General features: G+C 60.0%; 1 protein-coding gene across 1 annotated transcript; it reads left to right on the top strand.

The window, feature by feature from the left end:
- The first annotated feature begins 1,121 nt into the window (after window positions 1–1,121).
- Window positions 1,122–25,046, top strand: CYTH1 (cytohesin 1). Its single transcript, XM_038371855.2, has 13 exons — window positions 1,122–1,288; window positions 11,321–11,403; window positions 13,740–13,804; window positions 14,871–14,937; window positions 15,517–15,635; window positions 16,357–16,437; window positions 16,738–16,850; window positions 17,206–17,354; window positions 17,514–17,625; window positions 22,042–22,118; window positions 22,531–22,602; window positions 23,202–23,356; window positions 23,686–25,046. The coding sequence occupies exons 1-13, from the start codon at window positions 1,261–1,263 to the stop codon at window positions 23,762–23,764; spliced, it is 1,200 nt and encodes a 399-aa protein (XP_038227783.1). The 5' UTR covers window positions 1,122–1,260; the 3' UTR covers window positions 23,765–25,046.
- Window positions 25,047–26,354: the final 1,308 nt, after the last annotated feature.

The following is a 26,354-nucleotide window of genomic DNA, read 5'->3' as shown; positions in this document are numbered from 1 at the left end:
GGACGTGGGCTAGCCTCTGAGGGAGCGTGGGAAGAACTGTCCCTGGAGCGGGTCACCCCGGGCCTGCCTGCTGGAGGGCTTCTGCTTGCTGGGGGCAAGAGGGGCCCTGGGCTGACCCAGGCGGCGGCGCCGATGTTCCTGTGCAACCAGCAGAGGGCAGCACAGGCCAAGGTGGGGCCCTGTGACTGGCAGGTCCCTCCTGCTGGGGGACAGGATCTGTCCTCCTGCTCTGAGGTCTGGGCACAGGCGGCTCTGTGTGTCCCTGGACAGGGGGGGCATGGCCCTGGCTCGGCAGGGGACTGTGCGGGGGCAGGAGCCAGTTAATGTCCAGCGGGTCCTGCATGCATCGGTCTGGGCCTTGTCCGTTAATGAGCTGGGGGAGGGATGAGAGCCAGCAAAGCTAATGGGAGGGTCTGCCAGCACCCAGGGAGCAGCAGGGGGGCAGGAGGAGATGTAGGGAGAGGGGCTGGCAGGGGAGGTGTTGGAACAGTCGCTGGATGGAGTGCAGTGCCCGGGGCCAGCGAGCAAGACCTGGCCCCGAAGGAGGTACAGCTGCATGTGCAGAGGCCTGATGTCTCGGAGCAGGGAGACATCAGTCCCCTCTGCAGTCCCAGCTCGCCAGAATGCTGCACTCCCCTGTGAGCCCCTCCTCACTGGAGAGACGCAGGGAGAGGGGCTCTGAAAGGGCCTGGCGAGTGCCCAGAGGAGCAGCAGTGATTTGCCAGGGCTATGGCTAAGAGCTGAACTGGGGGAGGGGGAACCCCAAGGCAGTGGGCAGGCTGGGGAAGCCCATGGGGGAGGGGATCTGTGCCAAGGTTGGCCTCAAGCCAGGTCTCTCCCAGGCCTGGAGCTTGGCTGTTGTTATCCACGGTGTTCTGCATCTGAGGGTCTGAGCTGGGGGTATCCTCAGGGGCCATCAGCCCAGGGTCTGGGGCAGATGCTGTGGGGCGGGTTGGCGTGTCTTGGGGCAGTGCCTGCGCCGGGATTCTGGCTTGGAGCATGGCGTGCTGAGCTGGGGTTGGCTGGGAGCAGAGGGGTTAATGGCTGCTGACGGCAGGAACAGGGTGTTGGTACTGTAGCTCCGTGACGCCCATCCGGCTGACAGGCTGACAACTCACTGGCTCAGAGCAGCTGTGAGTCACTCTGGGAATTGCAGTGAGCGGCAGGTGTCCCACCCTGCCTGGCCTGACGGAGCTACCTAGTGCGGGAGCCGAGGACTGGCCAGGCCGCAGGACAGGCCCTGCAGGAGCACTGGCCAGGATGGTCCTCAGGACAGAGGAGGGGAGTGGTGAGTGGGCAGGGTGGGGGTGGTTTGCTTTATGTTCTTGGGAAGGGGGTCTCTGTGGCCCCCCCATATGGCTTTGTGACTCAGAGGGACTTGGGGAACATCTGGGCCCCACTTCTCTGAGTGCTGTTAATGGGTGGGCTGTGGGGGAGGTGAGGGGGGCACTCCTGGGTCCCTCCTCTCCAGAGATTTCTGCTCCTGCCCCAAAATACATGTTGGGCCAGAGTCCAGCCCTCCCTGTATACCCGTTGTCAGTGCTGTAGCGGTGCCTGGCTGACATTGCCCAAAGCCCCCAGGAGGTCAGCTCCGCCCATGCCCCGGGTGCTAGGGAAGTATTGATCCCACCTCTCTCATATGCTGGAGATTGGAAGAGCACAGGGACCCTGACTGGGCTTTCCAAGCCCTGCCCAATCCGCTCACCATATCGGCTCCTGTGGACTGTGCTCTCCCCTGCCCCAGAGGGTAGCTCCATGGGATGCTGCCTGCCCCCATAGTAAACACTCTGACCTATGGGCTCACAGAGGCTCTACATGGGCATCCCAGTGGCTGTTCATGGTTCGCTGGCCAAGGCAGCGCATGGGCAGCATGTCAGGAACTGAGTCTCTGCTCTCCCGCCCAGCGAAGGGTTATGGGTGCTGCTCCCTGGGAGAAGGCGTCTCTGGGTCCCTCCCAGCTGCAGGCGTCAGTGCGTCTCCTGGTCATGCTGCTGCTTGCCCTGAAGCTTCCAGGCAGCTGGGAGGGTGCTGGGCAAACTGCAAGTGCAGTAAACAAGTCCCATTGGTCCTCCTTCCCAAGCTGTTGGGGATGGGATGGGGTGGGGCTTGGCCCCTGCTCTGCGCAAGTTCCCCTCCCAGCCCCCTTCACCCTGAATCTTGGGGGGATGGGTCCCTTTGAAAGAGTGCCCATCAGGATCTGCCAGGGTGCAGAGCAGAGGGTGGGAGTGTGGAGGGGCCACAAATCCCAGAGCTTCCAGCAGAGCTCTTGGCTGCTGATGGGCTCAGCTGCCCCTTCTCCTTCCCCCCCCCCCATGCATTATGCAGAGAGACTGGCAAACCCTGTTCAGTGACAGAGGGACCTTGTGCCTAACCAGCAATGACCAGCTCTGCCAATACCCCTTAACTCTGACCCCAGCCCAGACTAACCTGGCCCTGAGCTCCTCAGCTCTCCCCAGGCCCCTTAACTCTGACCCCAGCCCCTGGCTATTCCAGCCTTGGCCTCCACTCTGCTCCCTTGAACACTTGAACCCTGGTCTCCAAGAAATAAAGTTGAGGTGCTCCTGTTGAACATGTGGGGGTGGGGAGCAGGGCTATGTGCCGGCACTCTATAGGGTGGCATGTGAGCTGGGCAGGGCAGTGAGATCTTGTGCATGTTTCTGGAGGCTGAATCCCATGGGGCACCGTGGGCTCAGTCCCTCTGGGAGGGATTCTTACTGGCTGCTGCACTGCCCCTGTTCCTAACACAGCTGCTCCCTGAGCCTGCAGGATGGGGGCAGTGATATTGCCTGACACAGCTCTGCGGGAGAGGGGGTCTCCTTCAGCCTGTGTGTGTCAGGAGGAGGGGGCACTGCTGTGGCCTGGGGCCCAGCATGGGGAAATGCCCCCACTAGTCCTGTGGGGCTGGTTCAGATGGGCATGGGTCCTAGCTGGCTCCCTCTGCTCAAAGCTGGGCTCAGCCCTGTGTAGAATTGCTGCAGCACCTGTCTGTGTCTCGGCCAATGTCAAAGGGAAGAGCCAGCCCCTGGCTCCTCCCCAGCACCAGCCTCACTTGCCTCCTTGGGTGGGCAGCTTTAGCAGTGATTCCCTCCAGGAAGAAAGCCCACCCACCACAGATTGGCCCACTCCTAAGGCTGGAAGGAGAACAGGGCTGGGCTGTTGGTGGAGGCAGTGGGATTGCTCTAGGCCCGGGATTGGGCTGAGTCCATCACTACAGGAGTGTTCCCTTGCTCTTGGCATTGCGTGGGGAGGGGGCCAACCCCAAATACCCCCCTCCCCGCCCCAGCTACTCCTCACTCACCCTGCCACTGCCAGCCAAGTCCTGCTCCTGAGCTCGCAGCCGCTGGAGTCTGTCCTGACCTGAGCCATGGCCTGGCAGGGAGCAGTGGCCATTGCTGCAGCAGGCCTGGCCTGACTCAGCGGCTTATGGCTGGGTCCATGGGGAATGGCGAGCTGCTGCACTACCCCAAGACTTGGGGCCAGCTGCCCTTCCCTGGCATGGGGCCCTGGCCCAGGCCAAGCTGCCCCATTGGGTGGCACCTGGACTGAGTCACTGTCTCCTGAAACGTGGGCTCTGGCCTGGCCAAATGGCTGCTCCCATGGGAGGGGTGGGTATTGAGGCAATGAAGGCCCTCCCCCCCAATTGTTTTGGGGCTTCCCCACAGGCTGCTGGGAGCTGGAGTTCTAGACCTGAGCTTCTCATTGTGGCCGGGCAAATTGAGGTGGGAGGGGCCTGGGGGGACCCAGCTAGGACTCTGGCGTCCTTATGCAGTCGATACTGTCCAGGTTGGGATAAGGTCCCACATAGCCTTGGCAGGTTGATGTCCTGTCTGGGAAGGGGTGGGTCTGCCCCTGGGAAAGGGGGAGTGTTTAGATGGATGGTTACTGTGATCACATTCAACATCCTTGGGGGAGGGGGGGTCCGGTGATGCCAACTAAGGTGACATTATTGCAAGTCTCACAGTGTCTGGTGCTCTCAAAGCTCCAGTTCCAGCTCTGTGATTAGGTGAGAGCCTCTGCTTTATTTTAAATCAATGTTTCTAGCTGGTTGTGGAGAAAAGCTCGAAGGCATGACCTGAGTGCACCCAGAAACCTCAGATCATGAGGCAGAGAACTGCCCCGTTTTTAAAAAATGCTGCATGCTTTTTAAGACAGATTCCTAACTTTGAGGGCCTGCTTGGGGAATTTTGCATACATGGGGCTGGTCATGCTCGGAATCGATCCAGTCAAATCTGGAGGTCATCTGGCACTGACCTTTAGAAGGGGGAGTTCCAGGAAAGGGGAAGCTAGTCAAAAAGGCCCCGTCATCAGAAGTGAGGAAATTTCCATGCTGAGCCTGGGGAGGAGAAGTGACTGGAGCTGCCCGCGTGGTGCATCCGGAGCAAAGCACCAGGCTTAAGTGGCACGGGACAGGAGAGTACTGCAGCCAAAGGGGGCTGGTCCTTCAGAAAGCAGAAGTCTAGTCCTCGGGCACTAGAAAGACCCCTAAGCCATGATGGAGAACATCCAATAGAAATTAGGACTGCGAAGAAGGATTTGAGAGTAAACTGTAAAAGGCAGAAGAACAACTAATTCTTTAAATATGTCAGCTGCAGAAAACCTGCAGGAAGCTTGATGAGTCTGCCGGACTGCCAGGGACTAAAGGGAGGAAGGTAAGGACATTGCAGAGACGCTTAGTGATTTCTTTGTATTGGTCTTCATCATAGAGGATGCTGGGGAGGGAGACCTGCTCTTCTCTGGTGATCTGGGCAGGGCTGTCTTTGTGTTGTTTGTATTGTGCCTAGCACAACAGGTTCTGGTCTGTAACTGGTGCCTCTAGGCATACCACAGTATAAATAATAATAATAATGAAAGAGGCATTGTTAAAGACAGAGATAACAAAAGAGGAGGTGCCACTAACAGGTAGGCAATGTTATTAAAATTAGCAGCTATTCTACAGAAAGAATTGGATGACTTTGAGGCCTGAAGTAATAGAAATGGGACAAAATTTACTAATTTTATTAAGATGTTGAAGTAAAAAGAAAACGGTACAGAGTTTAAGCCCAGAAGTTTCTGGTTATCCGGGAATAAGGTACAGATTATCAAGGGGTGTGAAATTCCGTTTAGGAACGGGTGGCATAAGGAATACATAATCTGCCCCGATTGGGGGTAAAAGTTTAATGGGTCAAAATACAGACATTGAGATATGGGGGTATGTTGTCCATATAATGGCTATGTACTTAGCAGAAGTTCTTATTGGTCTCTCTGTGCCAGGGGCTCATTAGTTGATAATGACAGGAGGCAAAAGACCTGGGTGTGCTGGTCGGTCACAGGAGACCCATGAGCTGCCGATGTGCTGTGGCTGTGGAAAGGTAAATGCGATCCTAGGATGTATGAGGCACGGTATTTTCAGTACAGATGGGAATATTAATGCCATTGTACAAGGCATGGGCAAGTTCTCACCTACAAAACCGTGTGCACTTCTGGTCCTGCCACTTCCAGAAAGCTGAATTCAGAGTGGAGCAGGTGCAGAGAAGGGCTGCTAGGATGATCGGGGGAGTGGAGAGCTGAGCTGACCAGAGGAGACTAAAGGATCTTGGCTTGTTCAGCCTAGCAAAGGGAAGGCTCGGAGGGGATCGGATTACTGACCTTGGCACAAAAAGTGGGAGTGTGCTAATAAAGTTTGCAGATGATACAAAGCTGGGAGGTATTGCCAATTCGGAGAAGGATCGGGATATTATACAGGAGGATCTGGATGACCTTGTAAACTGGAGTAATAGTAATAGGATGAAATTTAATAGTGAGAAGTGTAAGGTTATGCATTTAGGGATTAATAACAAGAATTTTAGTTATAAGTTGGGGATGCATCAATTAGAAGTAACGGAAGAGGAGAAGGACCTTGGAGTATTGGTTGATCATAGGATGACTATGAGCTGCCAATGTGATACGGCTGTGAAAAAAGCTAATGCGGTTTTGGGATGCATCAGGAGAGGCATTTCCAGTAGGGATAAGGAGGTTTTAGTACCGTTATACAAGGCACTGGTGAGACCTCACCTAGAATACTGTGTGCAGTTCTGGTCTCCCATGTTTAAAAAGGATGAATTCAAACTGGAGCAGGTACAGAGAAGGGCTACTAGGATGATCCGAGGAATGGAAAACTTGTCTTATGAAAGGAGACTTAAGGAGCTTGGCTTGTTTAGCCTAACTAAAAGAAGGTTGAGGGGAGATATGATTGCTCTCTATAAATATATCAGAGGGATAAATATAGGAGAGGGAGAGGAATTATTTAAGCTCAGCACCAATGTGGACACAAGAACAAATGGGTATAAACTGGCCACCAGGAAGTTTAGACTTGAAATCAGATGAAGGTTTTTAACCATCAGAGGAGTGAAGTTTTGGAATAGCCTTCCAAGGGAAGCAGTGGGGGCAAAAGATCTATCTGGCTTTAAGATTCTACTCGATAGGTTTATGGAGGAGATGGTATGATGGGATAATGGGATTTTGGTAAGTAATTGATCTTTAAATATTCAGGGTAAATAGGCCAAATCCCCTGAGATGGGATATTAGATGGATGGGATCTGATTTACTATAGAAAATTCTTTCCTGGGTATCTGGCTGGTGAATCTTGCCCATGTGCTCAGGGTTTGGCTGATTGCCGTGTTTGGGGTCGGGAGGGAGTTTTCCTCCAGGGCAGATTGGAGAGGCCCTGAGGTTTTTTTTGCCTTCCTCTGTAGCATGGGGCATGGTTGACTGGAGGGAGGCTTCTCTGCTCCTTGAAGTTTTGAACCATGATTTGAGGACTTCAATAGCTCAGACATGGGTGAGGTTTTTCATAGGAGTGGGTGGGTGACATTCTGTGGCCTGCGCTGTGCAGGAGGTCGGACTAGATGATCAGAGTGGTCCCTTCTGACCTTAGTATCTATGATTGCTCTCTGTAAACACTTTGGGCGTAAACCCCAGGGAGGGCGAGGAGCTATTGACGCTAAAGGACAATGCTGGCGCCAGAACAAATGGGGACAAGCTGTCCAGGAATATGTTTAGGCTGAAAAGGAAAAGATGGTTTCTAGCCGTTAGAGAAGAGAGGTTCTGGAACAGCCTCCTAATAGCAGTACTGGGGGCAAACAGACTAACTAGTTGGAAGATGGCCTGGGTTACATTTAAGAGTGATTAGCCGGCACACAGTCTCAAAATGTAACTCTAAATGGGGAATCTCCATTGAGTGGGTGTCTTCCTTGTGGGGAACCACAGGGATCAGTACATGGCCCCGTGTTGTTTAACATTTGCATCACTGACCTGAAAGAGAACCCAAACTCCTCATGGATAGTTTACAGATGACATAAACCTTGGGGGAGTGATACATAACGAAGAAGACAGGTCTCTGATTCAGAGCGATCTGGATCACTTGGTAAGCTGGGTGAGAGTAAACAGTATGCATTTTAATATGGGCTAAATGTAAATGTATGCATCTGGAACAAAGGATGTAGGCCATGCTTACAGGGGTGGGAAGCAGTGACTCTGAAAAAGACTCTGGGGTTGTGGTGGATAATCCACTGAACGTGAGCTGAACATTAGCCAAAGGACTAATGCGATCCTGGGATGCATAAATGGGAATCTCTGGTAGGAGCTGAGAGGTGATTTTAGCTCTGTATTTGGCACTGGAATAAGGTGTACGTTTTTACCATGGAGGGTAATTATCTATTGGAATGGCTTACAAGGGTTGTGGTGGATTCTCCCTCACTGGCAGTTCTTTGCATCAGGATGGGATGTTTCTCTAACAGCTTTGCTCTAGGCATTGTTTGGGGCAGGTCTCTGGCCCTGTTAGACAGGAGGTCAGACTAGATGGTCACAAGGGTCCCATCGGCACTTGGAATGTAGGGAGCTAGGTGACTGCAGGGGCTGGGCTGGACCCAGAGGCTCCCACCAGCCCTGTGCTCTACAGAATTGGAGGGTTGTACGTGTTTTGGGTATTTTTCAAGGTGCTGGGGAATCGCAGCCCAGTAAGCTTCAGCTCAGTCCTGAAAGACCCCCTTGGGCTGGTGATTGCCAGCAGGCTGCCTGGAGGGGCATGCCCGGCTGTTAGACCAGCGTGGCCGCGCTTAAGACCGCTGGGCGAAGGGTGGAGGGACACGGTGGGGACCCCAGGGCCGGGCGCGGGGGATGGCACCGCATGGCTCAGTGCCCCGGAGGCGTTAGCGGGGTTCCTGCTGCTCGCTCAGGGCGAGAACGGGCCTGGGGGCCAGAAGGCAACACCCCAAGGGCTGCTGAGCGGGCGGCGCAAGGACGCGGGGGGTCTCGGCTGAGCTCTGGGGCCGGCGGGGCTGGCTCACCCTGCCCGGGAAGCTCCGGGCACGGTCGGAGCGGTGTGATGATGCCCCATGGCCCGCACAGCCCAGGGAGGTGGGGCCGGGGGCCGGGCTCGCTGGGGGCCGGGCCGGGCTCGCATTGGTGCAGCCACGCTGCTCGGGGCGCCGGGCCGCTGCCGCCGCGGGAGCCCAGGGCTGATGCGATGGTGCGGGGCGGGGGCTCCGGGACCGACCCACCTGCCGGCCGGGGGGGGTGGGGCGGGGCAGGGCGGGGCGGAGACCCGGGCCCTGGCTGGGGGTCGGGCCCAGCCCCGGGACCCCGGCGTGGCCGCTCTGCCGTTAGGGGCCCTGGCCGGAGACAGCGCGGGGGGTGGGACGTGCGCTGATGGGGGCTGAGCTGGTGCTGGGAGTTCGGGTTCTTGGGGGGGCTGCCCCCGCCCCAGGCCAGCCCCCCTGCAGCATCCCCCTCTGATTCTCAGCCCTGGATGGGTCTGCATGGGGGGGTCACAGCCCGCTCACTGTGTCTAGCGCCCTGATCCGGGGGGGCCTGGCATGTGCCGTGGGGCAAGGGCGCTGTGGGCTACCCCAGCCCGGAAGGCCCGGGGGCCGCTCACTCAGCAGCGCCTGCCAAAGCTGTCAGCAGAGCCCCACTGAGCTTCGGGGATGGGGCCGGCGGGCGAGGGCAGAGCTGGGGGCCATAGGAATGGTAGCAGGCCCTCGGGGGAGGCTCCTCTCCCACCAGGCTGGAATAGCTCCGCGTGCTGGGGAGGGGCACAGCGCCAGAGCCGGGCTGGCCAGGAGCCGGTCCCTGGGGATCCAGCTCCTGGGGATCCAGCTCCTGCTGCCGCCAGGTCCTTGGATTCTGCAGGTGGTTTTCCCTGAGCACTGTACGGGCTACCTGGCGGGGGGAGAGGAGCCGAGGCGTGGGTGGGGGGTGGCTCCTGAGCGCAGCTGGTGGGTGTCTGGTGCAGAGATTGTGAGATACGCACCAGGGAGAATGCCTGGGCAGGAAGGACACGTGGGGGAGGGGGTGTTCCCACAGCCCTCCCCTCTCTGCAGAGGGATCTGCTCTGAATGAGCTGGGCACTGGCACACTCATCCCACAAGTGGGGAGAGGCCAAGCCAGTCTTAATGCATGCGACTTGCTGGCGGAAATGGTAGCCTCCTGCAGGGCTTGCCTGGTGCTCTGTCTTCGGGAGGGACAATGCTAGGGAACCTTTCTGGCTGGCTAGGGCAGGAATGGGAGCCAGGATGCCTGCTGCTGCTGACTTGAGGCCTTGGACAAGGTCATGTCACTTTCTGTGACTCAGTTTCCCAGACTGTGTGAGGGATAGTGGGGACTGGGATGGCATCGCCATGCTCCTTCTGCTCCACGAGCTGGGGGGGGAGGAACTCATCTGGGGAGGGTCCCATAGCCCTGCACTAACTGCAAGGGGCACTGAAATGCAACCCGCTCTGGAGCAGAGAGCAGGGGAGATGGAGCAGGCAGCGCCCAGGGTGAGCCCCCTGCTCTACTGCGCATGGTAGCGCCCTCCTCGGGCTGGGCTGCCATGCTGAGCCACCCTGCGGCGTTATTCAAGATGTGAGAAGTCCTTCCCCCGCTCTGCTGCTGGGGGCACAAGCGGCCTGGGCCCCATGTCCCTGCAGCAGGAGGGCAGCACGAGGGAAGTCACTTGACTTCATGGTATTCATTGCTCTGCCCGTGGTGGGCTGCCACGTGACCCGGCCACCAGGACGGGGCACTATCCCTTGAAGAGTTGTCTCCTTTGTATGCAGCAGATGCAGCATGTTCAGCTTTGGGCTCCTGCCCGCATGTTAAAAACTGCAAAGCAACAAAAAGCAGCTTCCCTTGTTGTTTGGGTTGTCTATTCAGGCGGCACAATGGGCCCTTGTTGTGTCAGGAGCTCTATCTCCTCTCTGAGACAGACCCTGGGCTGGGCTCCCAGTTCATCTTTGCCAAAGGCAGGGTCCCTGTCCCCGCTCCGAGTGTGTTAGGAGAGGGGTGGCTGTGTAGGGGGAGGGGCCTTCTTCAGTGGATGCTTTCTGGCTAAAAAGGTTTGAGCCAGTTCCCTGGTCTTGGCCTCACATGGCCCTGTTGATGGGGGGACGGGGTGGGTGTTTAGCCAGCTGGCCCTTTGCAGCCACTCTCACTGCGTTTACTTGGCTGGTGGCAGGCCCTGGGCAGAGCTCACTGCTCTGTCCCTGGCTGCTGAATCAACAGGAATGTGGCAGCGTCAAGCCGGGAGGGAGCCCCCCTCCGCCAGCGCTGGCTTGCTGGGGAGGAGCGTGGAATGTGAAGGACAATCGCACTCCTCGGGTGGAGCGCCCAGCGTGCCCTGCCACCCCGCTGTCTGAGACCTGGAAAGGGCAGGGATACCAGGGGAAGGGGCTGTGGCCCATGCACACGGATAGGTGGGCCCTGCAGCCGGGAATGAGGGCTTAGATAAGCTGACATCCAGAGGGACCCCTGCTCTGCAGGCCCCTGTGAAAGGGGTGCTGTGGTCCCCTTGCTGGCTTGCCCGGGAACTGCCTTCTGGGTGCAGGGGACCGTGGCTGGGAGGAGGAGGTTGAGTTTCTGGATGGGTTGTGGGGGGGCTCCTGAGGTGGGAGTAGCTCCCAGACGTGCTCTTTGGCTGAAGGCAGGTTTGAGGCCGGACCTGGCGCGCAGCTCTCACTCGGCTCTCCCCATGGTCCAGCGTGGCTGTTCTCTGCCTGCGGGTGCCGGAACGGGGCCCTGGGAAGGCCAGCGGAAAAGCCAGATTCAACCCCAGAAAAGTGGGGCAGGCAGTGCAGATCCCAAGCTGTAGTCAGGAGTCAGGCTGCTGGCGGCAGAGTGGGTGGTGGTAGCCCCTGGGGAGCGCTGCTTGCTAGGCAGGACTGCCCCCTGGTCCTGTCCTGCTCAGGGACCGTGGGGGACAAGACAGAGTCTGGACACCTCAGCATAGCCCAGCAGCATAGCCAGGGGAGCTCCCAGCTCGGGCAGCACAGGGCTCAGGAGGGTGCTGGTGCCAGGCCTAACCCCCTCTCCTCTCCCCTCACAGTCCCCAGCGACCTGACCCCAGAGGAGTGCCAGGAGCTGGAGAACATCCGTCGCCGCAAGCAGGAGCTGCTGGCCGACATACAGGTGAGGGGGTGGGAGGTGCTGGAGAGGAGCCTGGCTCCGCTCAGACCTGGAATTATCCGCAGGTGCCCTTCGTTCTGAGACATGCTCTGGGCTGAGCCTGGGCTGGCTGGAGCCTGGGACGCTTTCCCCATCGGCATGTTGAGCTCTGCGGCTGGTCTGCTGTTCCTCTCCCCTTCCTGCCCCAGATGCTCTATTCTTGGCAGCCCGTCTGGCCTCGGCCCCGTCCCCGCGGGAGAGGGACGAGTGTCTCAGCACATCAATGTGTAGGGCATTACTCGGCACTGCTGCTGCCCAGGGAACAAGGAGGGGAGAGAAATTGCTGAAGGGCCCAATTAGCCATTGTAGCTCCCCGTGTGAGCATCACTTCGCTGTGGCCTTGCCCTGTTCTCGCCCGGGCTTGTCAAATCATTGTGGCTTGTGGCAGTGATGGGGACCCCCCCCCAAGACAGGGGAGGACGCAAGAATTGGGGCACTGGTCTCCTGGCTCTATTCCTCCCACCCCCGCAGTGCCCCATGCTCAGCTCTCATGCTGTGTGCTCGATGGGGCAGGGCTCTGTTAGCTCATTGGCACCGGCCTCCCATTGCCCAGCACAAACGAGTGAGGGCCATGAGCTGAAGAAGTGAGTCAGTGTCCCCCTCCACCCCATCTCCAGAACAGCACCCCTGCTCTGGGGGTGTTCTCCCTGGCACTGCAGCACAGTCACTGGCGCTCTCCCCTCTGGCCCTTGCTCCTCCCAACCTGTGAGAAGGGCCCTGTCACCTGCCCCTCCAGCCTCAGCACAGGGCCCCCTGCCAGTGCTGCGCAGGGAACAGATTGCTCTCTGGCTGGCTGGTGTCTCCCTCCCCTGCTTGCCCTCCCAGAAGCCCTTCCCGGGCAGTCATGGCGACCCCTCAGTGCCAGGCCAGCTCCACCCTCCGGCTGCTGGCCACGTTCAGCTCAGTTGGTACATTCCCCTTAACCCCCCTCAGTGGCCTGAGAACAGCTCCAGCTCCTGTACCATCTCCCTCCCCTCTCCTCCCCTCCCCTCCCCTCGGTTGCCCAGAGCAGCTCTTCCCCTGACATTTCTGGGGCAGAGCACTGGAGCCAAAGGAATGTAAGTCCAGGAGGCTGAAGCCAGCCTGCCGGGTGCTTGGGGCAGAGTGGAGCAGGCCAGGAGCCTGCCGTGGCTGTGCCCTCCCATCAGCAGTGCACTGCGCTGTCTCTCCCAGAGATGGCCCCTTCTCCCTACAGCTGCCTGCTGGGAGCTGGGTGGCATCTCAGCAGCCAGGTTGGGGGCCAGTCCTTGGGTTGGTTGCACTGATCTCATGGGGTGGCCCTGGCATTGGAGGCTGCTGTTGCCCCATCCCTGGCAGGACCCCCTCTCCCAGTTTGTTCTCCGCTCTTAGGGGATGCTGGGCTCTTGGATTTCTTGCTTTTTCTGTATTTCACATTGGTGCCTTTTCTGATGACCTATGACCCCTCTCGAGGGCCCAGGTGCTGGCTGCGTCCCTGTTGCAGCCCAGGGAGCGATTGGGGGCTGCTGGGCCAGTCCAGGCCCTAGCCCCATGGCGTTCCGATTGCTGGGTGGGGTGCTGGGGCCCATCTGGGACACTCGTCAATCATGTCAATGATTAAGGCAGTGGAGTCTAATTCCTGCCATATGCTGAACATGAACTAAAGGGATTAGAGCGTAATTACGTTAACCTCTGGGCCTCTTCCTTCCTGTGGGAGCAGAGCGCCTTGGTGCTGCTTGGAGATTAGCTCCTACAGCGCTGCGGCTCCCTGCTCGCTTGCTGAGCGCTGCCACGAGCTTGCTGGGTTGCAGTGCTGCATCTCAGGGAGCGGGAGTTAGATGAGGGGCTCGCTAGGGTCTCTGGGCAGCTCTGTCCTTGGCACTCGCCCCAGCTGGCCCTCTTTGGGGAGGGTCAAGGCTGCCCTCCTGCCCGTGGGTGTGGGGGAGGTTTCTGGCCTGGCTGGCACAGTTAACCTTGGGCTGTATCTGGCACGGTCTGTGTCCCTTGCTGTCTGTCGGGGCTTGTCCTGGCAGAACAAGGCAGAGCCTGGTTCCAGATGCACCGCCCCAGGGAGTGCTGGCCATAGGCTCAGAGCAGGAACCCTGGCTTCAGGGCTCCTGGGTCCTATTGCTGGCTGTGTGACCCTGAACAGGTCATTCCCCTCTCTGGAATTGGGCAATATCCCCACCCTGGGGCTTGGGAGGGTGAGTGAGTTAATGGGGTGTGACCTCCTGGAGAGGCGCAGAGGGTTCAGGATGGGCTGGGGGAGGTGGTGAGCCCCCATGCCATGGTGAGAGAGTTCCCTGCTCCCCCCCATCACCGTGTCTCTCTGTCTCTCTTAGCGGCTGAGAGATGAGATAGCAGAGGTGACCAATGAAATTGAGAACCTGGGATCCACGGAAGAGAGGTGAGTCCTGCCCGTGACCCAGCTGGCTGAGCACGAGGGGGAGCGGCCACGTTCGGCTGAGCAGAGTGGCACCCAGCCCTCTGGCACCGTGCAGCTTGCCCCTGAGCTGCAGGCTGTTCCTGGGGCCCAGTCCCTGCGGGGGGAAGCAAGACCCCAGAGGAGCCTTAGCTGCGCCCGAGGAGCGCGGGGACGAGCTGGGACGTTCTCAACCCAGCATAAACCCAGCCTGGATGCCGGCTGAGGGAGGGTTGTTGGCTAATGAGGCCACAGACCCACGAGTGCTGGTGCAGGCTGGAATTCCCAGGCCGCCTCTTATTCCTTAATGCGGTAACGGGATCTCCGGCCTGATCCGCTGCTCCAAATGGCCCTGTTTTTCCATGGCCCGGCCCCTCCGTCTGGCCTTGGAGACTGTCTGCCTTTGTTATTCTGAGCTGGTGCAGACGGTGCCAGCACGGGATTAGGGAGCCCTGATGGCCAATGGAAACTGACTTGCAGCATCTCTTCCAATCACCCTCCCGTCAGGGTTCCCCTCCCCTTGGAGTCTCACCAGGCGAAGCTGCAGCCAGCTGGGCCAGAGCTCCCAGGCCCCTGAGTCCCCATCCATCCCCGAGAGCAGAGTGCGGGGCCGGCCAGGAGCAGCCACCTGTACACTTTGTCTGTACAAAGCCCCTTCTTGTCCCCGGGCTGTGCCTGCACCGGGCCGTCTGCCCCTCCATGCACCAGGCCCGGGGCAGGCATGCCAGCCCTTGGGGGCAGGGCCTGCCTCCTGGTTTTCCTGGCATGCTGCAGGATCCTTTAACAATGAGGGGCTGAGGGCTCTGAGAACCTCCCCCCAAAACAGCTCTTTGAAATGGTCTGGGCTCTGGCTCGTGCTGCGTTCAGGGGCTGCAGCCTCCAGACCCAGGCACAGAGAGCAGGGGGCTGCTAGTCACCCCGGGTGGAGCTCCCATGGGTCTCTCTGGGTCGAGAAGAGGCCGCAGGCTGGCACAGGGAGTCTAACGGTGGGAGCCCCAGGCCGGGAGCTTGGCCACTCCTGGAGTTCATTGCTGCCCTTTGTGAGTTATAGGAAAACCATGCAGAGGAACAAGCAGGTGGCAATGGGCAGGAAGAAGTTCAACATGGACCCCAAAAAGGTAAGGGCAATGCCCCAGGGGCAGGGCTTCAGGCAGAGACGCCGAGGTGCCTCAGTGCAATCGCAGCACCAGGGGAGGGTGGTGGTTCCTGCCCCGTTAAGCTTGGGGTCCAGGCACTGCAAACGCAGCCTCCCCAAGTCACTGGGACAGATGCTTCAGGCCATGCTCCATGTTGGGATTTGGGGAGCACCATGTGCTGGACAGAATGGAAGGGTCTGGGGATCAGGGACCCCATCCACTGGGGGGGCTTCTCACTATTGCACTGCTTCTGTCTTCAGGGTCCCCTTCCCATCGCTCTTAGCTAGGGCCCCCACCCCATCGGTCTGGAGCACTGCTGGATTCCCAGGCTCCCTTGGCTGGGTGGGTTCCTGGGTGATGGGACCCTTGCCAGGGGGCATCCTCCTGCGCCCAGAGGGCTCCTGCTGGTTGCTTGCAGCAAGGGCTCCCTGTGCTGGGCTGGTGATGGGGATGCGGAGGAGCCTCCTGCCCTTCCTGGCATGGGTTCGGCTGTGCCCCTCAAGGCAGTGGCCGTCTGTGCTGAGGGCTGGAGTCACAGGCCCTCTTCTCCCGCCTTCCCAGGGGATCCAGTTCCTGATTGAGAACGACCTGCTGAAGAACACCTGCGAGGACATCGCCCAGTTCCTCTACAAGGGGGAGGGGCTAAACAAGACGGCCATTGGCGACTACCTGGGCGAGAGGTACCAGCTGCTAGGCAGGGTGGTGGAATATGTGCCCAGGGCACCAGCTGATCACTGCAGGGGGCAGGGAGTAATCTCCCCTCAGTGCCTTATGGGACGGGACCGCTGGCCTGGACTAAGGCGCCAGGGATTGGCTGCTGCCAGAGCCAGGACATGGGGCTGGCAGTTCCCATCTGCCCCCGGGTCCTGTGGCCACGGCAGCAGTGGGAGGGGCGTGTGTTGGTGGCTGCTGGAGCAGAGGGCATGCAGGGGTGAAGGCAAAGAAGCCTCTAGCTGTTGGCAGTACAGGCATCCCGCTTGTGTGCCCTAGTGCTGCACAGGTAGCAGGGCCCCACTCCAGGCCCACTCTGCACCAGGCATGGTCAGGGGGGCGGAGGAGACAGTGCAGCTACAGGTCCCTGAAATGAGCAGCTGGTGCCAGTGCTCATAACCTGCCCTGTGGCTTGGTATTGGGCTCCAGGGCCGGGCAGCCCTCAAGACTGGTGCTTATGGGAGACCCGAATGTGTAAACTAGGCCTGGGGGTTGGGCTGTACCTGTTCCCCTCCTTGCTCACTCTGTCTAGGGCTGTCTCTGAGGGGTGAGGGTGCTACTGCAGCCCACAACCCTGGGGGAGGGCTGAGAGTCTGTTGCAGGTGCAGAGGGCTGGCTGGGGCAGTGTGTGACCTGGGGGTGTGGTACAGCCGTGACTCGGACCCCTGGGCTCCGTCTTTGTCCTGGCAGAGACGAGTTTAACATCCAGGTCCTGCACGCCTTCGTGGAGCTGCATGAATTCACTGACCTCAACCTGGTGCAAGCGCTGCGGTGAGTGTGTGCGCGGGGGACTGAGCTGTCACCTCGGGTACCTGTCTCCCCATCACGGTGCGCAGGGGTGAGCCCTGATGGGGTGAGCTGCCTGGGCCGGTGCCCGGGGAGCTCTGGCAGGGGCTGGGCTGGTGGGGGCAGCAGCTTTACGCTGTTGAGGATGGGCTTGAGCAGGTTAAGTGGTGGGGGATTGTCCTCTGCCCTTGTGGGATGTCAGCCCGAGATGACGGAGGAAGGTCTCCGAGGCCCATCCCTGGGGACACGGTCCCCCGTGCAGATGATACCCACCCCATCCCACAGGCAGTTCCTGTGGAGTTTCCGCCTGCCAGGCGAGGCGCAGAAGATCGATCGGATGATGGAGGCGTTTGCCCAGCGGTACTGTCAGTGCAATCCAGGCGTCTTTCAGTCCACAGGTAATAGCACTCCCCACGGGGCAGGAGCATCCGACAGCCGGGCCTCAGGCTGCCCCAGAGTCCCTTGTTGCCAGGCCAGCTCCAAACCCAGAGGCCCCTGGAGAGAGCAGGAGAGGCCTGCCTGATCCCTGGCTTTGAACCTCTCCTGCTGCTGGGGCATGAGGTCTGTGCTTCCCTGGCGGCCTGCGGAGGGAGTGGAGGCTGAATTTGGGCTACAGGCCCAGTGTGGCCGTGTCTGCTGGGAATGAGCCTGGGGACTGCTCTGTCCAGGATGCTCCCAGCCTGGCCTCTCTGCCCTTCACCATGTGCCTGGCCTGCCCAGGGCTCAGCTGACCCGCCGCTCTGTGCCCTGCAGACACCTGCTACGTCCTCTCCTTTGCCATCATCATGCTGAACACTAGCTTGCACAACCCCAACGTCAAGGACAAGCCCGCAGTGGAGCGCTTCATCGCCATGAACCGGGGCATCAATGATGGGGGCGACCTGCCAGAGGAGCTGCTCAGGGTGAGGGCGCGGGCAGGCAGGGGCACTGCCTTCGTTGGCACCTGGGGCTGGGACTCACTGTGCTGCCTGGCCTGGGGTTCGCTGGCCCCAGGCTCTGCTCCCTCGGCCCCGGAGAGCTGCATCCTGGATCTGACCCTCGTGTGCTTCTCTCTGTGCCAGAATCTCTATGAGAGCATAAAGAACGAGCCCTTCAAAATCCCCGAGGACGACGGCAACGACCTCACCCACACCTTCTTCAACCCCGACCGCGAGGGCTGGCTGCTGAAACTTGGTGAGTGCTTCGCCCCCAGGAGCCGAGCGTGGCCACAGGAATGTGCCTGCACCCTCTCCACCCCCTGCTCGGGGCGCTAACGACGGGCAGAAAGCTCCATGGCACATGGCTCAGCCCGCAGGGAAAGCTGCATGTCATGCCCCAGCTCTGCAGCCTCCCCAAGGCACTTTCACCGGTACTGGAGCCCCAGTCGGCCCCACCTGGCCCTGAGTGGCACTTGGCGACGCTGCTGGCCTTCACCAAAGCTGGCCAGGTCTCCCTGGGAATCCAGCCTCGCTTTCTGGTGACTGTGTGGAAGGGATGAGGCGGTCCTGGGGGATGCAGTGCTGGCAGGCAGGGGAGATCCCATGGTCTGTAGTGCTGGGAGGGAGGGGAAGGGAAAGTTCTGGGGGCTGCAGTGCTGTGGGGGGTGTCCTAGGGGACCAGGGTGCTGGCAGGGTGGGAGGGATGGGGGACGGTCCCGGTGGCTGCGGTGCTCGGGGAGGGCTGGGGACGGTCCTGGGAGGAAGGGGAAATTCTGGGGACTGCAGTGCAGGGGGGGAAGGCATGGGGAGGTTCCTGGGGCCTGCGGTCCTGGGAGGGAGGGCTGAGGAGGTCTGGGGGGCTGCAGTACTGGTGGGGAGGGGCTGGTTGGGGGATGGTGACTGGCGCCCAGCATCCTGGCTATATCCTGCTGGAGTGCCTCCCGCCACGCTCACTCAGAAGGCGAACTGCGAGCTGCCCCAAGCTGCGTGCATCTCCTCTGTGCCATAGCCTGGTTCCTGGCACACCCTCCCCAGAGCATCATCACCTTGCACATCTTGGCTCCACATGCAGGCAACATGCATGGCATCCCCGCGCCCCGGCTGCAACTCCCCACAGCACCAACAGCCCCTCCCCAGCTGCGTGGCCCGCCCCCTGACTCATGGGTTTCTTTGGTTCAGTAGCTATGTTGGAGTTTTCTTGTCTGTGCCCCGGTCAAGAGCTGGGGCTGCAGAGACCCGACAGGCCCTGGCAGGAGCTGACTCATCTGGAGGCTTTTCCCTGGTGCTCTTGCTGTGGTTTGGACTCTACCCTCTAACATCTCTCTGCCCTGTTGCCAGCCCATCGGTAGCAGGAGAGGGCCTGCCACTTACATGCAGGACATGCCTAGAGCGGGGGGCCCAGTCCTGGGCTGGGGCATTGACAGGGATCCCCTCTCATTCTCCAGGGTTCAGGGGATCCTTCGTTCCCCAAACATGTCTGGCCTTAGATAGTGGCCCAGCCTGTCACGATGGGATGTGGGGCTGGCTCAGGGATGGGGTTAGGGCCATGTCCCCACATGGGCTCTCTGTATAGACAGCAGCAGAGTGGCTCTGCCACAAGCGCTTGTGTTGGTAGCATGTCCTTGACCCTGACCTCAGGCCATCTACCCCTGTCTGTCTGAGCTCTAAACCCACTGGCCTCCAGCTGCTGGGTGGCTCTGCCTACCCAGCGACTCACTGGGTAAATGGGCCCCAAACAAGCCCCTGTCTAGGCCCAGCAGACCCAAATGCTGCCTGCTTGCAGGTGGGGTGCTGCCTGCAGCTCTGCCCATGCAGGGCTGTGAACCAGCAGAGCTCCCTGGCTCTGTATCCCGGGGCATGAGTCCCGAGCCCGTGAATCAGGCACCCGCTGGCCGTGCTGGGCATGTGCCTGGCTGCAGGTAGCATTCCTATTTGCCAGGACAGTGCACACCGGCTCGGTTCCCCTAGGGCCAGCTCCATGACACCTGTCCCCACTGCATTAGTTGGCTGCAGCCGCCCCCCCCCCCCAGCCAACACGAACGTGCAGTGCTGGCTGCACCAGGGCAAGGGTGGGTTTAATTTCTTTGTTTTAATTTTCTTTTCTCCCTCATTTGTATGTTTCCATGATTTTGGCTCTTCCTTCCCTTGCCCCAAACTCCAGGAGGTACGTACCCCACCCCCTCCTGCAACCCCCCTCCCTCGCTCTGCTCTGGCTGCTGGGGCTTCCTTCATTTCCTTTTTCTTTTGGTTTGAATTGCTGGTGATAGTCTCATTGCTGCTGCTGCTGCTAACTGACTGCAGTCCCTGGGGAACTCGTTTCCGGCGGGACTAGCCCTCATGCTCTGCATCCTGGGCTGGGGGCAGGGAGTCGTCCGCTTCGGGCCCTGCGTGACCTCTGGGAGCCCCTCTCCCTGCTTGGCCGGCCCTCAATAACTCAAACCCAGCCAGCCCCTCCCGAGTCTGCAGGCCTGAGCCCAGCCCCAGCTCTGGGCCATGACCCTGGGGAGGGAGCTGTGGACATGGTGACTCCTTACTCCACAGCACCCCTGGTGGAGCCCCAGCTTCTCTGCACTCGCAGGCCAGCTCCCAGTTGAGTGAAGTGTCAGGAGATAATCGGGGTGGCTCAGCGCATCTCGCAGCATGCGAGGGGGCAGCTGCTGCAGCCCTGCATCCATGCCTCTTGCACTGGCAGTCCCGAGCCCTCGAGGGCCAGGTGGCCTGGCTTTGCGGCACCCCTCTCAATGTGTTCCCTTGCCCTCAGAGCCAGTGCAGTGACCCCTGCAGCAAGTGGCAAAGGGAGGCCGTTTCCAGGGCTCTAGTTGCAACTGGGAAACTGAATCCCTCTCTTCCTGGACCCCCCCGGGGTGCGGATCGCAGGGAGCCAGGGGAGCAGCTCTCAGCCTGCTGCGTCCTGCTGCCACCCTGGCTCAGGACCCCTTGTGCGTGTGGGAGGGGAGTCCATGAGTTCCCTGGGGGCTGTCCCAGGTGCTGACTGGAACTGTCTGCTTGTGTTGTCTCTGCTGTGAGTCCAGGGTCTCTGTGCGGGACTGTGTCCAGGGCTGGGCAGCATCTGCTCCTGTGGGTGGCTGGAAGGGTCACTCCACGGTCTGTGAGCAGTTTTTCCTCCTCCACTCCTCCCAGAATCAGTACCTGCTTCCCCAGGCTGGTGGAGAGCTGGGCAGCTTTGCCATCGCTGCCCAGTGCCAACCAAGGGGGACTCAACACCCACGGTCAGCCCAGAAGACCTGGCCATGCAGGCTGTCCGGGCATGGGGATCCTGACATGAGAGGCTGGGCCAGGCCTCTATCCCCAAGAGCCCCAGCAGCTTCAGGCTTGCATGGGTGTTTGGGGCCCGGGTGCTCTGCCTCTCTGTGCAGACATGGCAGTTGTGGACCCGTTCCTCACCCACTGGCTCCTAGACAGAAGCAGCCGTCCTACGTCTTGCCTCTATCCTCATCTCCTCACCAAGCCAGTGACGTCTGAGGCCCTGGCTCAGCCCTGGCAGATGAAATCTTCTCAGCTCCTCTTAAAGCCCTGGATTTCCCTGACCAGAAGCCCAGGCTGGCTGGGCCCAGCAGTGACTTTGCTCTCCATCTAACCAGCCTTCGGCAGCAGTGTCGAGCCTCTCCACGAGACTGGCTGGCTTCGGGGGTGTGTGATCCAGGGCCTTTCCCCTCAGGGGTGCTGGGTCTAGCCTGCATTCGGGGGCTGGGAATGAGATATAGCCAGGGGTGCTGGGTCTGAGCCAGCCCCCTGTCAGCAGGGAGTGCTGGCTCTTGGTAGGCAGAGGGGATGGTGTGCAGTTCCTAGCAGGACATCTTTGTCACAAACTACCCCCGACTAGCCCCGCATGACCCCCTCTGGCCTGGTCTTGGGGGCTGAGCTCCCATCTCACCCCACTCCAGGACACACTGGCAGGGACAGCTTGCCCTGTTGCTGCCAAGGCGTTTGCTCACCAGGGCTGTCGGCACCTTCCACCTGGCCCACAATCAGCCATTCCTGCCCTGACTGACCAGGGCTGGGTCCCTGGAGGAGATGAGATGGGGTGGACAGCCTGACTCAGGAGTGGGAGTTCCCCTGGGCCTGGCTCTCCTGGCCTGTCTGCTGACCCCGGGTTCAGGGATGGAGCTGTGTGGAGCCGCACTTTTCGTTTCAGGGCGAGTTTCGTATTTCGAAACTTCTGGAGTGAAATATCCACGAACTCAAATTCCAGAAACCTGGGCTACTGAATTCCGACTGGCTGAAAAACCCAGAAACGGGAAAGGAGAGCGGCGTGTCCAGGCCAGTCTGGGCTGCTCTCTGACAGCGCTGTACAGAACGAGTCGCGTCTCTGAGCCATCTGGCTGTCAGATCAGCCCTTGCTCCAGCTCCAGCTCCTCGATCCGCTTCTTGCTGCCGCTCGCATCCCGGCCGCTGTGGCTTTGCGTTGCCTGTTGGCTGCTGCGCCAGCCCCATGCTGTCACCGACCGGGGCTGGCTCACGCTGCTTGTGCCCTGGCTCCGCGCTCTGCGAGACGCTTGTTTGTTCTGTCCTCGTCTGTGGGCTCTAGCCCTGCCATAGCCTGGACGTGCCCAGGAGCCGGACCCCCTGCCTGGGGCAGACATACTCCGTGCTCTGGGGCCCGGGCTTGGGGGCGGGTGTTGTGTCAACTGTCCCTCTCTTTACTTGGCAGGTGGCAGGGTGAAGACATGGAAGAGACGCTGGTTCATTCTGACTGACAACTGCCTTTACTATTTCGAGTACACGACGGTGAGTGTGTGTCTCCGCCTCCGCCCCCTGCCGGTTTCATGGAGCTCAGCTGGTGCTGGGGGAGGCTGCGAGTGCCAGGCCCAAGCTGGGTGTGTAGGCAGGAACATTCCTAGCCCTTAAGGCCAGTTGAGGTGCCTGGGCCATGGGAGACAAGGGGGCTCCACCCTAGCAGTGGGTGGCTGCACCCCATAATTGAGGGGCTCCTTTGTAATGGCACGGGGCGGGGGAATTTTTAGAAGGCTGGCTAAGGCTGTGGGGTGACCAACTTCCTCCCCTCACAGCCCTGCTCCTGGGGGGGCAGCCAGTGGCTGGCCAGGGCTGGAGCCGCGCCCTTGGAGGAGCAGATCTGGATGCCGGTGGGTCCCTGCAGCTCTGTGGCTAACATTTTCCCTCTTTGCTTGGCCTTCTGCAGGATAAGGAGCCTCGTGGCATCATCCCCTTGGAGAACCTGAGCATCCGCGAGGTGGAGGACTCCAAAAAGCCTGTGAGTCTCTGCATGGCCCCTGCTCGTGATGGGAGGGGGAATCTCCAGCTGGGAAGTTTCTCCTTGCTTGGCTTTGTGCATTTTTTCAGCAGAAGCCCCCGGGGTCTATGTGTTTGGGGGATGTAGTGTGAATGTTGCCCTGGTCCCGCCGGGCAAGGAGAGAGCCTGGGGCTGCAGCATTCTCCCCTCATGACCAGGCACATGGGGTGGGGGCTGTTGCCCCTGTAGTGGGGGCAGCTGGCTGCAGGGCAGCACTGATGTCGCTCATTCAGACCTGCTTGCGTCTTTGGCCCCAGATGCCCAGGCCTTCCCTGGCAGAGGATGGACCCCCCCCCCCGTCCCCAGCCCTCGGCTCCGTAGCTGGCAGCTGCCGCATAGTGTTTGCTGCAGAGAGATTTCTTGTTGCGCACTTAGCATTTCACCCGGGGGGGGGGGGGGAGCATTCCCAGGCTGTAACTGGCCGGGAGGGCATGTGTGACTCCCAAGGTCTTCCCTCTACCCTACCCTCCCCAGGCATGGCCCCAGGACCCCTGAGCTGCAGGGGCAGGTCCCACGTACCAGACTGGAGGCCGCTGCTAAAATGTCTCCTTCCTTTTCAGAACTGCTTTGAGCTTTACATCCCAGACAACAAAGACCAAGTGATCAAGGCCTGTAAGACAGAGGCAGATGGCCGGGTGGTGGAGGGGAACCACACGGTGTATCGCATCTCGGCCCCCACCCCCGAGGAGAAGGAAGAGTGGATCAAGTGCATCAAGTGAGTGTTGCTGCCTAGCCCCCTGTGGCGGGGGGGGATACGGCCTTTGCTCTGGGCCAGGTTCTCTGTGCTGCCCCTGCAGAGGGAGGGTGCTGCACTGACCGGGCCGTGGTACTCGGGTGACCTGCGTACGTTCTCCCAAGACCTGCCCAAGGTTACCCAGAGTCTGTGGGAGAGCCTAGATCTCCTGGGTTCCGGTCAGTTCCTTTGCTGCCAGGCCACCCTTCCCCACTGGGTAGCAGCTCCTACGTCGAGCTGGGGACAGGAGTGACCTGGGATTCCCCTGGTCTCTTCGGTCTCCCTTTCACATGTCCTTTCTCCCTGCTCAGGGCAGCGATCAGCAGGGACCCCTTCTATGAGATGCTGGCGGCGAGGAAGAAGAAAGTGTCCTCCATGAAGAGACATTAGCAGCCTGGGCCAGCCGAGCGAGGTTGGCGTTCTCAGGCGGCGAGAGGCTCCCCTCCCCTGGAGATGGAGAGAGCAGGTTGCCAGGCAAGGGCCTCTCCTGCAGCCCAGCACAGCCTGAATTCCCAGGGACTAGCTTCAGCTTTTGCAATTTCTTTACCATTGGGGGGTGGGCAGGTGTTTGGGGGTGGGGCTGGGAGTCCTAGGGCCACAGCGATGAGTCTGCAGCTACGTGAGATGAGCAGGAGCTTGGTGCTGGGAGCTCCCTTCTGGGCTCCCTTTCCAGGGAGCAGTCTTCAGGCCCTAGCCCATGTCCCAATGGCCTGGGGGAGAGGACCAGAGCCGCTGCAAGTGAGATGCTTCACCTACAAGGAGCTCAAGGAGAATTTGTCAGCAATGCCGTCTCTACCCAGATGGAGGCCCCTGAGGCCGGCCGCCAGGGCTGGGCGGGAAATGTTGCCCATGCTCTCTGGGGTGTGGATGTGTATGGGGGCCCAGGCATCTGTACACACCTGTCGGCCTTGGGCAGCCTGTGTGGGGAGGGGCAGGGCAGATGTGACGGGAGCTCTGGCGGACGTGCCAGCGAGGGGCTGGGGGCCCTGCCCAAGCCAGGGGCTGCCTCCTGCTTGACTGCTGTCTGCCCATGCGTACCGTACACCCGCCTCTGCCAATTCTCCGGGGGAGGGGGCTACAGCCTCTTGGCATGGCCCCAGGGCTGGGGCCGCCTGGGCTGGGCTGGGCACTAGTTTTGAAGCACTTGGGGCGTGTTCCGTCTGTTACCGCTCAGTCGCTGCTGGGTCGTTCAGTAGCGGGCGTTTCTCTTGGGAGGGGGGTGGAATCGCTGAGTGGGGAGGGTAGGAGCCACGGGAGCCAGCTGGTGAGCCTGACGTGAGCCAAGGGGAGCCTGTGTGCCTTGCCCACCCACCTACCCTCGTTCTAGAGGGCACTGGTCTGTCCTGGGCTCCTTTGGCGAGCCCAATGAGTTCCGGAACACATGGTCAGCTGGGCTCCTTAGAGATGGGAGCAGACGGCCCAGAGGGTCTGGGAAGGGGAGGCCAAGGGTCCGAAAACCATCATTGCGCCCTCATGTAGCCATAGCTTCCACAGATGCACAGTGCCATGCGGCAGTGCCAAGCCAATAGCAGGAAGCCTGCTGCCCTGGCCTTCCCCGGGGCCAGCCTATTCCTAGAGCTGGCACCACGGGGCCTCGTGGGCTGTGAGCAGAGCTCAATGAGCAGTCGAGGGTTCAGCGACATGCCAGGCACACTGAAGCAGCAGGGCTGGGTTTGCCCAGGTGTCACGAGAGGCCTCAGTGTGGGGGTGGCACAGCTTCCTGCAGAGGAAACTCCCCAGCCTCCAGGCAGGGTGGGGTTAGGCTGGTGAGCATTGTCCCAGGTCCTGTTTCTAGCACAAGTGGGGGTTTGGGAATGAGGGGGGCTGGGGAACCCATGGGAAGGGGGACGAGTGTCCTGAGAAGGGCTGGAACTTGCCTGAAAGGCAGCTGCTCTCAGGGGCTGAAGGAGAGGTCAGTCTGGGGAACAGGATTCCTCTGGAAGCTGCCCCAGCTCCAGCAGCCTCGTGCCCCAACCTGCATGGCCCCCTGACCCTGATGCACTGGGTCTGGAGAGAGGCACCCACAGCAGTATTAGTCTATTTATCAGAGGTGTAAATATTCTGTATAGTTTTCTCCTTTAAGGTTATTTTGTATTTGTTCAAGTTCTGTGCGGAGGCCTCTCCGGCAGGGCGGGCAGCGTTTCAGGGTTTTTTAATCTGATTCTAACTCTTTGGTTTTTTGCCACGACCTTGTAAACTAGCGCTGAGGATCTGCAGCAAATAAATGTCAAACCTCCGCTCAGCCTCAGCTCATGTCTCGCTTGTTCTCTCCATTCTCAGCTGCATGGGGAGAGGCTCGCACCACAACCTCTGCTCCTGAGGGAGAGCATCTCCCTGCCCTTGGTGCTCAGCAGGGGAAGCGGTATTCAGTGAAACCCGAAGAGCTGCGGGTCAGGGGCCCATCTGCAGCCCTGTTGGGGGATCTCTCTCCCTCGCTGAGCTCACAGCCTCTGGCCCCACAGGACCCAGGGAGCGCTCTGGGCACTCTGTCATGAGTCACACTGCATGGGGAGCCTGACACCCCTCCATTCTGGCCTAGGGAATAAGTCGGAGCCAAATCAAACGGTCTGGCACTGCAGAACGCTGGCTAGGTAGAGGCCCTGCAGTGTGCTGTGGGGGTCCCAGTGTAATGGGGTGGCCTGGAGTTTCAAATCTTTCACCTGCAGCCTGCTCCTCTCCCAGACCTGGAGGACTGGCCCCTGCACTGCCGAGCTGGCTGTGTCCATTCCTCTCTTGCCCTGTACTCTTACCTGGTCTTGGGGTTCCTGCTCTTGGCCTGAGACACCCAGACTGTGCGTGCTGCACACGGCCAGTGAGATCTGGCCCCACAGGCATCTGAGTGTGGTATGTTCCCCAGGGCCACCCCCCGCCTGTCTTTGCTCTGTGCGCTGCATCAGCCAGCCTGCTTCTATTCACAGCTCAGGAAAGAGGTGGGCTACTTGGTAATTCAGTTTGGGGTCGTTTCTTCTATTGCCCCTCC

The sequence above is a fragment of the Dermochelys coriacea genome, chromosome 14 (assembly GCF_009764565.3).
Source record: "Dermochelys coriacea isolate rDerCor1 chromosome 14, rDerCor1.pri.v4, whole genome shotgun sequence".
Lineage (NCBI taxonomy): Eukaryota > Metazoa > Chordata > Testudines > Dermochelyidae > Dermochelys > Dermochelys coriacea.
The sequence above is the reverse complement of the archived record's forward strand: the minus strand, read 5'-3'. Positions and strand labels throughout refer to the sequence as shown.